The 12,187-nt window shown below is 39.4% G+C and overlaps 1 protein-coding gene across 3 annotated transcripts in view; it reads right to left on the minus strand.

Annotated features, from left to right (window-relative positions):
* The window catches only part of LOC111655561 (Wilms tumor protein homolog), a 23,754-nt gene that overhangs the window by 6,151 nt on the left and 5,416 nt on the right, over window positions 1-12,187 (minus strand). For 2 of the 3 annotated variants that reach the window (XM_023407012.2, XM_023407011.2), the window contains exons 3-4: window positions 11,631-11,733; window positions 2,146-2,245 (exon numbers count right to left, since the gene is read on the minus strand). In XM_023407012.2, coding sequence (XP_023262780.1) covers window positions 2,146-2,245; window positions 11,631-11,733 — 203 coding nt within the window. Of the gene's footprint in view, window positions 1-2,145; window positions 2,246-7,023; window positions 7,029-7,060; window positions 7,145-11,630; window positions 11,734-12,187 lie in introns of all 3 variants that reach the window. The other variant, XM_087174179.1, reaches the window with a different exon arrangement.

Here is a 12,187-nt window from a genome sequence, read left to right on the forward strand (position 1 = left end):
ACCCACCCACCCACAGCCATCTGCTCTTCATTTCCTCTCTGTTTAGCATAATGGTAAAACAGACGTAGAGGTCGGCCCTGGTTTAATTAATGCTGCTAGCAGCTATTGATAAGTACATTACAGCCGTTACATACTGGAGGAAGGATCACTTACATCTCACATTACCAGTGTAACTTTGTTGATTCAGTGAATCTTGTGGCTCTTGTGCAATGTCTTCATACATGCAAAATGAACCCATCAGGTGTTAATCCAGCTGTCACGATACAAATTTACAATTCTTTATTAAGAGCCAATGTGTGGAGCCCAGAAGTGTTCAATATTGAATAAATAATTATACTTATTAATAAATTGTGTCAAACATACAGTATAAATGATATAAATTGTGAAATCATTTAAGAAATCATTAAAACTCATTATTAGCACGTTATTTCATTGTTCTTATTTTGTAGTGTTAGCTGTGGGCTAATCCAACCACAGACAAAGAGGATATTTTTGTTTATGTACATTTTGCTTCAAGGCATTGAAAAGGATTTTGAGTTAACCAGCTAACTGCTGCTGCTAACATTTGTTGGTTAATTACTTGCTCTAGCTAACAGGAGCTAGCTAGGTCAATTTTGTAGCCATTGCTGAACTTGCTAAAATGGGCTGTGGTTGACTGAGAGAGGCATGAAGTGAAACTGCGATGGAGAAAAACTTCTATTATGTGCTATTAATTTTAAAAAGAAAAAACTTTGAAAAGGGGAATTATGAAATAAAAATTAACTCCATTAAAATGTATCATGAAAATAAGAACGATGAAACATCATAATATTATGCTGAGTTCTTAAATATTTTTAAATTATTTCACAATGGTTTCATTATTTTTGTTGGTTCAATTAAGTAACACAATTAAATATGATTATTTCAATAATTCCTTACTTATGTCATTTTTATTGAACACTCTGGGGCTCCATATTTGAGTGATTGAACAATCCAACACGTCTGTCTCTAGTAATCAAAAGTGAGTTTGCTGCAGGGATTGATACTTAGCTTAATTACAGCTGAGCAGAATGACCACATTAGTTGTGATTCAGTACTCTGCCATTTGATTCTTGATCACAAGATCCAGTTTTTCAACAAGCTGTGTAATACGTTTTGCTGGTCATAAACTAATATTAATAAAGAATGAAATTCCACAGCTGTGAACTGTATTTCCTTTGGCAGTGATTGAGAATTAGTGTAATCCCCATAATAAAAAATAAGACAAAAGCATCACTTTACTACTCAGTCTGTTATCTCACACTTTAACAGCTCTTAAATTGTACTTTAAAAGGCATAAGAGTGAGGGTTTGTTTATTGTTTTGCGCTGTGCCAGACCTCTTCTGTGTGTTTTGTGCACTTCATTTGTCTGAGCAGAGGGGGGAAAGGCAAAGAAAGACATGGAGCAGGGGGAATGAAGAAACAGGCCCCAAAAAGAAAGAAAGAAAGAAAGAAAGAAAGAAAGAAAGAAAGAAAGAAAGAAAGAAAGAAAGAAAGAAAGAACGAAAGATCTCAAAAAGACCTGCTGTGGACTAAGAGCAGGTCTGGAGAATCTCTGCTCCCTGTTCTTTAGAGCCGCTGACAGACAATAATTAAAATCTAATGATTTATTAACGTGCTGATCCTCGTATGGAAACTGTATCTTTACCCAGTGTAACCCTATGTGTGTGTGTGTGTGTGTGTGTGTGTGTTTCTCCACTGCTAATGGATCTGTGGAAAAAGATTCCTCTTGGCCTTTAGGGCTGCCTTTTAATGTGTATGTGACGTGTGTGTGTGTGTGTGTGTGTGTGTGTGTGTGTGTGTGTGTGTGTGTGTGTGTGTGTGTGTGTTTGTAAATCTCTGCTCTGCTACATATCAGTATTTCCTCTTCACATAGCCTGGTCATTGCATCAGCCTCTCCACCACTCATCTCTTTCAGTCCACTCATTAAAAGTTTTTTTTCTGCGTTGAAGTGTTTTTTCCTGTGGTGTTTGTTACCCTGATGTTAGGTTTACAGTATGACAAGCAGGGTCCTGACAGTAAACATGTGCAGTGGTAACAGTTACAGAAGGTCTGTGTGACCTCACGATGACCTCTTGACAATGAATAAAGAAGTAACGTGTACAGACGATGTAGTTAAAGTCCTACCTGTATTCCCCTGAAGACTCCATGTGTGTGTATGCGGTACTGCGTACTGCAGCTGTACACCATGGGGGTGCTGGGGTCACTGTCATAGCCTCCTGCATGGCTGCCGCCGCAGAAAGAGAGAAGAATGACGAAAGTTAGAAAAATCAACACTGTAAATGAACATTTTTAGAGTTTGAACAATTGCCTCAAAGCCACGATACCGGCTCCAAGAGCAGACCAAATCATTTTACAACTCACAGGTGAAAAGACGGTTTCCACATGGACTCGCGTCACACACCTTGTGATGAACATAAAGCTGACCGACATCGGAAAACAAGATGCAATGATATGATTTGATACCGTAAATCCATACAGCGGAACAGTCACTGGCAGATACAGAGCCGTTAGACTGAGCAGGTACAACAGGGTCAGGAAGGTAGCATTACTCAAGTATGTTCACCTTGTCACATACGGCCCTTAATGCAAAACACAGACCAATCATTTGCAGAATCAGAGTTGAGCGTAGAGATGCAACTCGTGTTGATGTATGTTTTATTTTTTTTTCTTTTGTCAGAGCGCCATATATCCAGCTGAACCCTGGGTGCCTCTGTTTATGTGTGTGTATGTTTTGTGTAAAACATTTGACCCTTTGGGCACAATAAACCCTGATACGAGCTCAGCAGGCAGATATACAGGAGGAGTTCATCCCGGAGACGCGTGTAGGTCGACTTCATGAAACCATGTAACGTATGGATGGCTGCAGACGGCGTCTCTACAGGACTAATCTTCTTCTTGTCCTCTTTCAGGACAAGTTATATCTGTAGCAATGATAGCTGCATGCAGGTCAGTTAGTCCGCCACTTTAGTCCAGACTAAATATCTCAACGACTTTTGATAGCATGGCTTTAGACCAGTGGTTCTCAAACTGTTTCACACCAAGGACCCCTAACCTGGCACAAATTAGACCATGGATTTTTTGCTTTTATTTGTTTTATTACAGAAAGTGTTTGAAACCCACGACCAAAACAGTCGTACATCCTGTCACTGGATGGAATTACAGTGAAAATAAATGATTCCCTTTTTTGCTGGGGATCCCCAGGAATCCCCTTTGAGAACCACTGCTTTAGACCATAAATACAACACTTGACGTATTGCTGACAAACCAAAGCCTTTTCCCATTAGACAACTTTTAGTCATGTGTATAATGTTATCATTTAACAACTCTCATTAGGCAACTATTCATTCATTCTAATAACATCTACTATATTTCCTGAATGTTGAGGCTTTTACTGTTACAGCTAGTAATGATTATCTAAATGTTTTTTTGGCAAACAGATGTGCAAAGTCTCTATCACAAGTTCCCAGAGCGCAGGCTGACATGTTTAAAGTGTCCAAAATACAAAGATATTCAATTTACAAAGATATAAAACTGAGAAAAGCAGTAAAAACTAAGGAAAATATAATGAAACTAATGAGGAATATTTGTCATTTAGGCTTGAAAAGTATTAATATAACTATCAAAATAATAATTAATTATAACATTTGTTTCAACAAAATCGTTTCATTTTGATAGGATAATAGACCTAATAAAGTAATCGTTTCATCACTACTATAGATTTACAGTATTTACAGTGTATTATGATACAAATAGCTGTTCGTATTTCACTCTGACCTTAAGAGCAGAACAAAACCTGCTCTGTGTGACACAGCTGCCAGTGTTGCCTCTCGTATCTTCTTATGATAACACACAGAGAAACAGAAAGCTCTTGTCTATGAAATGTGTTATATTTCAGTCTGTCCGACCAAATGAGGAGGATGGGAGTTTGCATCCTGTGCTGCTGCAGTGGGAATGTACAGTGTACGGCCAGGCAGTCATAAGGTGTTCTTTGTCTGCCTCGAGTTTCCCAAGCACAGACTATGTCAGCAGGAGACGCAGTGTAAATTACACTCTATGCTTCTTTACTTATGTTCATTCATTCATCTTTTCATCAGGATATTTGTATTTTATTTTTTTTGGTGAGTGCAGGTTTTAGTACAGGTAATGTACAAGTTGGGACACCTCAGTCAACTCTCCATTCACCTCACAGCTTCCTCAGCGTGATTCAGGAGGACGGAGGGTTGTGGCGGGTTCAGTCGCCACCGAACGCGACACACTGACTGAGAACAAGTTTTTAGTGCGAGCAGCAGTTTGTGGCGAGAAACGTCACAGGTGAACGTGAATCTGTCTGAGCTCAAATCTCCACGCTTATGAGATTATTTGATTAGACTAAGCTTTAATACCATCACAACAAAAGCTGTTATGAAATGACTTTGTTGATCTTGTAGTGCAAACTGGATTTCACTAGCTAACACTACCAGAACTAAACTACCTTTACAACCATAAAAGAAATTGTTCAACATTTTGGTAAATAAGATTATCCACTTTCTTGCTGAGCGTTAGATGAGAAGATTGATACCACTACCATGTCTGTCTGTTTAATATGAGGCTAAAGCCAGTAGCTGGTTAGCTAACCCTGGAAACAGGAAGAAGCTAACCTTGCTCTGTCCAAAGGTAACAAAATCCTGTTGTTTTGTTTTTTTTACCCTTCTGTTTTTGTATGGATTAAACAAACAATGAACACGTTATGTTAATTATTGATCTTTTTAGGTGCTGCTAAGCGGCTTTTGTTACCTTCACACAGAGACTGGCTAGCTGTTTTCCAACATATATGCTTAGCTAAACTAAGCTAATCTAAGCTAACAAGCTGCTGGAGTTTGCTACATACAGTAATTCCTGCACAGACATGAGAGTGGTATGTGACGTTTGGCCGGAAAACAAATCAATAATACTTCCTAAAAAGTCAGCAGACTTGAGTTAATTACCCACAATTCATTGCATTGTAACTTGACTGATAACAAACAATCAACAAACAAAAAAAGACACACAAAAAGTGTGTGAGTGACTAATATAAATCAGGCTATTACAATGTTGAGAGGGAGCTTTACTGTACACAGAAACACCTCCGCCCCAGGTGATGTGAGGGTCATTGTTTCAGCCTATCTGCTCTTCCTCTCTCTCCCCTACACTTCCTCTTCCTCATCTCCCGTTCCTCTATCTCTACCGGCTCCGTCCTCCTCCTTTTGTTGCTTTTCGTTTCTCTTCCCCCTAATCCTTACTACTCCCTCGCACCTCCCCTCCCTTCTCCTGCCCCGCGGCATTGACAGGGGGAGACAGACTGAGCTGCTCAGAGACAAATACCAACACAGTCAAAGCCAAACCCAGCAACCGCACATACTGCACACATGCACACTACACACCACACCACCCCAAGAAAACAAACAACACATACATACCTGTTTGCTACCAATCCATGTGCACACATGCGTCTCTATCAGACACACTCACACTCACACACACATTCATTTGTTAACTACGATGAATGCCCGTTGGCTCTGAGCAGAAAAGTATATTTGTGAGCCGACACAGACGCTGACCACCGTGTTGCTCCGCAAGGCACGGTGACGCGCAATTAATTTTTTTTTCTTTTGCAAATTGGCTCATTTGAGATCTTACTCAGTACCCTTTTGTGGTGCATATGCAAATCGATTGGTTATTAATCCATCTTTCTGTTAGATTTCTATCAATATTTTTGCTCCACAGTGCGATATTTCAACAAATGTCCTGGGTGTTCACGGTCCCCAGTGGATGAATCATGATCATCAACATGTCCCCCAACATGATTAACATATTGGTGCCTGACAAGGTGGATATTCTTGGTACAAAGAGGATAAATCTTTCGTTTTTTGGTGACTATGACCTTTTTCATGTTGTGGAACATAATGAACATTAATTACAACCTCTGGGGACTTTAGGAAGGGCTTTCTTTATTCTATGGCCTGTGGATTCGTTATTCTTCTTCATATACTATGTTTAATAAAGGTCGACTCTTGAGTGATTACCATTGTGTCTCTGGTGTTACTAGTAATGCACTTTGAACTACATGCATGTCATGTTAGAGATTGACAGCTGATTTTATGACATTTGACGATCCTAAGGTTGTTAGTTGCTCGTAGGTTTGGAGTGGAGAGTCGCTGCTTTCCAGCCATTTTAGTCAATAATATTTTGTACTTTTGGAATATATACTGTACATTAACAATGGCATTTTCCATTGGAATACTTTTAATTTTAATCAAGTTTATTTTTTGTAATAACTCTCAATCTTTAGTGAATCTCACTTGGCATAAAGAATAGAAAAACATTTACCTGATGTTAGGTACTATGAACCATTTAAATGTAAGGAACTGCAAACTGCCCTCAAACTTTATTGTTTTTTTATTATTCGAGATTTATTATTTATATATATATATATTTTTGTTAATTCTTTGTTTCTTAGCTTGTCTTGTGTACTTCTGTTATCTTTGTTGTTCATTTTCTCAGGTCTCTGTTGGAAAAGAGATTTTAATCTCAATGAGACTGCCTGATTAAATAACTTTGCTCAGATGTGGATTCAGAAATAAATGGTGGTCTCAAATAAATGAAATATCCAGTTTTATCGGAAAACATGCTATGCTATCAAAAATGCTGAAGCTCAAAATATGATCAGCATTCCTCCAAGAGCCAGACTGCCTTCAAAAAGAAATGGTTTTGGTATATGTTGAAAAAGCTGTACCTTACAGAGTACCTGCGACCACACCTGGGACGATGGTCGTGGCACGGTGTGGTCAAAGGTGAGCATCACAGTGTAATTACTGATACACACTGGAGTATATTTTCTATATTACTGCAGCAAGGTGAGATTATAAAATCACTGGATGTCAGCAAAAACAATATTTCCAAGGGGTGTTAAGTTCTGTCGTTGCTGGTACAGAATTGATCAGTTCTCTTACTCTTTATGTCTTATACAACATAAACGTGACTGACTGCTGCTGTTTAAAGGGAGCGATGGATGAGTTCCTACCTCTTTATGGTGGACGCCAGTGTATTGACAGGGTTCCATGCCACACACTCCAACTGAGAGGTCATTTGATATAAATTTTCTCCGCTGTGGAGGAAAGACAAAACGTAGAAGAGAGGCTCATGAGCTGTGCAGTGGACTGTCATTTACCAGCACAGGGTTGAGTTGAGTATGAGTATTTGCGTAGCTGTGTTGCCTTTTGTTGCCCCTCAACAGAGGCACTTTAATGAAAACAATGCCAACACACACACACACACACACACACTAACACACACACTTGAAGAAAATGTTAAAGAATTTGTCTCAGACAGACACCAAGAAAGCTGAATTCTCCCATAACAGCCATCTTTCATTAAACACAGCAGACTCCACAATCGTTAATCAGACCTGCCATGTGATTACACACACTGCCACAAACACGTGCACACACACATACACACACACACACACACACACACACACACACTCTCACACAGTGGATTTATAGCTCTCACCCCCTGACACCACAGCCCCTCTATCACACCACCTGCAGGCTTGCAGCGGTCTGGACAGGGTAGATGTGGTGCCTGGTACCCTGCTCATTACGCAGCTATTATTTTTACAGTGCAGCAGGGCACACAGCCAGCACAGCACACAAGGTATTTCTGCTGAAATACTGTTGGAATGGACACTGAGCGTAAGGTTTAATTACTGATCCATGACATCTTGAAATAAATAAGTGTCTGCTTTTCCTCTCTACTGCTGACTGATGGAACCTATCACGGATTCATTCATTCATTTAATGAAAGCTCTTTGTCCTGATTTAAACACCCAACCTCTTCCATGAGAGGCCTCTCCGGTTCACAGGAAGAAAACCACGATTTCTTCCGAATAAACAGAAGAAGAAAGACAATTAAGGAAATGTGAAGAGAAACTGTACTGAAACTGATGTCTGTCCATAAAGAAATGTAATAAATTACATCTATATCAAGAATGATGCTGTCATATATGTGAACTACTAGAGGATATATTATTATCATATATATTTACACCCTCTTGATACATGAAGATATAAGTTTATAACATATACGAAATACCCACAGTAAAATGCAAGTTTTACCTATTAAAATTGTTTATATATGATTTTCTTAATAATTTCTCATACCTTTTAAATTCATCATCATACATGTCTATCTTTTATATTTACATATATAATATCAACAGATACTGTCAGGCTTTGGGATGGATGTATATTTACATATTTTATATCTAATCATACACACATAAACATACATGTTTGTATTAGCTAGACATATAGATACGTCAATATATGAAATTGTTCAATTACTAATAGGTTCCATATGTAATTTTTACATACATAGGCTATATATACATTTATTTAGGCTATATATTACATATGTACATTTATTATTTTACTTCATATGTACATATATTTCATACATTTGTCTAGTGGTGCTCATATCATGCTAACCATGCTAGTTGCTCTGTGAGGTCGCACTCACAGAGATGCACATTATTGCTTTGAGCTAAATGCTAAGGTCAATGCTAACATGCTGATGTTTGGCAGGTACAATGTTCATGTTCACAACCATAGTTTAGCATATTAGCCTGCTAGCATTTGGAAATTGGTACTAAGCACAAAGTACAATGGCATTAGTTTTGCAGGTATTTGATCATAAAGTATTGGGTATTGTATTTGTCAAAGTATTGGACATCCACATGAGTTTTTAGGATTTTTACTTTGGAAAATGCAACTTTTAAGAGGCTTTTTTTTTCACATGGTATTTACATGCTCCAAACTACATGATGTTTTTTATTTAACATGTTTAACAAACTATTCAATTTATTTTAAGACAATAGAGATTTCTTGTAACTGGAACAACACTTGTTGTGGTGAATATGAATTTTACATTTACACAAAATCAATTCCAAAACTGAAATTAAGTTTATGTTGTAAATTCACTAATTGATACACTCCAACCGTTCAGAGTATCATGTGGTTGTGGCTCCACTCTGTGCACTTTCAGGCATCTCAAACTGTTTCTTACTATGATAAGACCCAGTGTGTGTCTCTTTGCCTGTGTATGTGTGTGTGTGGAAGAGAGAGAGAGAGAGAGAGAGAGAGAGAGAGAGAGAGAGAGAGAGAGTGTGTCTCTGTTGCTCTCTCTCTCTAATAATAAGAGCTCAGCATGTTTTCATTTCATGTTGTTCCAGCAGGCCAAGATGACGGCCCGTAGAGTAAATACAGTCCTGTTGGTACCAGGCTGTGAGATTAGACAACTGAGTCAACCCGTATGAGTATTCCCAGCCGTGTGTGTGTGTGTGTGTGTGTGTGTGTGTGTGTGTGTTGAGCAGATATCAGTTATGTTTATTACAAAGAAGCAAAGAAGATCCTCAGACGGAGACTTACAGGACAGCTTATGTCCACCCCATATCTCTCTCTCTCACTCACACTCACACACACACACACACACACACACACACACACACACACACTGAAACCATAGTATCCATCTTTGCTGTAGTATTTACAGAGGATTCTTTCAGTCCCTCCATAGATAGAAAACAAAGCATCGGTGGCATGTGAGGAATGTTTCATTTGGAAACAAAACAACAAGCAAACAGTTTGGAGAGCGCACAGTGAGGAGGTGTAACATCCCCCCCCCCCACAATATATGATAAAGAGCTGAAGAAGGCCCAGGACACGCCCGTTCAGTCGGAACCGATAGAGGTTTTATTTTGTAGTGAGTCGCAGTGAACGAGAAGGCTCATATACACCTGGGTGAGGGACGTCAGGTGAGCCAGCGGGGAGTAACGAGCGGCGGAGTGACATGTGGCTGATCTGTGGCCGCTTGAAGAGCGTTGACCATAAAACCTTATCACGGCTGAATACCTCGTAGATAGGATTCGCATGTGTCCTTGTTTTCCTGCAAAAATAGATTTACAGGAATTTCAAAATGTTGACTCTTTAGAAAATTGAGTAATATTACTCGAGAACTGTGGGAGGAGCAGGGAGGACGGGAGAGGAGAAAAGGTTACGACAGGGCGTGGCTGGAGGTCAGCTGCACCTGGCGTTTTTGGACTCACACTTAAACAACTTCGGTGCATTTACGAGATGTGACGTTAGAGTTTTTCTATGTCGATGCTTCACTGAAGGATGTAGAAATCAACATTAGATCATTGATAACGCTCTGATCTTTTTCTTTCCCGTGGAAGGCTTCAGATTCAGGGACCTGGTTATTGTTCATGCGCGCTCACTGTCACTCTGTCACAGCGGACTGGGACACTTGAATTGAAACGGATCCGTCATTAACGGATTAATGCGTTAATTAGTAAAACACATGCTTTTTCTTCTCACGACAAGTCAAGATGTAACCAAGCAGCAAAAATACATGAATTGCTTCTTCTCAGGTTCACATCAGTGAAGAAGAAGGAGAAGTAGAAGAAGAAGAAGAAGAAGAAGAAGAGAGTGACCCATCAGTGGAGCTGCTCGATGAATCAATGGCCGATTCTACAACAAAAGGCTGATCATAGCTGTGGTTTCCTCTCAGCACTTTGTTGAGTGGAAATAATTTCTGAAGTGCAGCGTTCCAGTCGTTCATTGTCTACAGCGAATCACGAACGGCTTTAATGTGACTAATGTTGCTTTATTTTCTGCTCATTTTTCTTTGCTTTTCACATGATTGATTTAAATAAATGTCCAAAAACGTAATTAGAATAAAATCCTTTGATTCTTCATCAGGCGAGCAATGCTTTGAAATTTGGTTTTTCGACAGCTCCAACAGTCTGACTTCATTCACATCATGAATAATTCGGTGCTATACTCTGGGTCTCCCTGTAAATTATCACAACAGATTAAAGTCCTGTCGTTCACTAGAAGCTCCAGTGTGCGGATGTTGCTGAAAATAAAGATTTAAAGCCGGAATATCTTTGTCCTGTCCTCTGCTTAATACATTCTGGCTTGTTATCTGTCCTACAAGAAAATATCTCTTTGTTTCATGAAAGAAAAGAACAAAACAAAAACAAACAAACAAAAAAATAATGATGATTAACCTGCGCAGCTCTGTTAATGGCGAGCAGAATAACAAAATATTTTTTCAATATTTTACGATGAGTAAATCAACCCACTTTCCGTCACAACTTCCTGCCAGTGTTTCTTTACTTCCTTCTGTGGCACCATGACTTTTCTAGGCGTGGTGTGCATTGGTGAAAGCTATTAATAAGCATGTAAACAATATCAGAAATCAGACCTTCTGAACCAGTTCAGGGAGAAAACTCTCATGGCGACAACAAGCTGAAAAACCACCAAAGAAGTAGCCAGAGGAAAGGAGAACAAAAACAGAAAGGAAGCTGCAATGGCACACAGACCTGTCCTGAAGGTGAACATCCTGTTCCAACCTGCTACATCCTTTCACTGGATTAATCAACAATGGTTTCTGAAACATTTCCAGCTTTAGTCGTTTTTTTTTTGTTTATTATAAAAATAGATTTTGAAGACAGACATGTGCACAACGCATCTACAAAGACCGTGAGTAAATGTGTGTGTGTGTGTGTGTGTGTGTGTGTGTGTTACCTGTTGTATGGGTTCCTCAGCAGCAGAGCCTGGCTGCCTGTACAGCTGTCTGATGGTGTGTGGCATCCATAAACAGGAGGAGGGACAGGATACTGCTGCTCACCTGTAGGACATGGGCAGGACACACACACACACACACACACACACACACACACACAATTATAAAATACTAGTGCAAATTCGTACCTCTATATATGCACCCATAAAGTCTGCAGATGAAGGTAAACTCATCCACGACTCACGCAGAGGAGTGTTAGTTTAAACTTCCTCCACATCTCATCTCCTTTAATTAAACTCTCGTCCTCTCCTCGTTTTCTCCACTTTTCGCCAGTTTCTTCTACAAATAAAAGATCCTTCGCTTCATGTTCCTCTCTCCGAGCTTCCCCCAGCGGCGTAGTGAATGGCTCCCTCGACATTTTCCCCACATTCCAAAAATCCCTCTCAGCTCCAATTTTACCACTTATCTTTTAAAAATCGGCAGAAATTTACAGCAGCGGCTTCATAAAACACACATCTAAATATTTACCAATAACATGCATGGGGGCAGGGGGGAGGCG

Source organism: Seriola lalandi, unplaced genomic scaffold, assembly GCF_002814215.2.
Source record: "Seriola lalandi dorsalis isolate HSWRI2012SDOR001 ecotype SW California unplaced genomic scaffold, Sedor1 jcf7180002054325, whole genome shotgun sequence".
Classification (NCBI taxonomy): domain Eukaryota; kingdom Metazoa; phylum Chordata; class Actinopteri; order Carangiformes; family Carangidae; genus Seriola; species Seriola lalandi.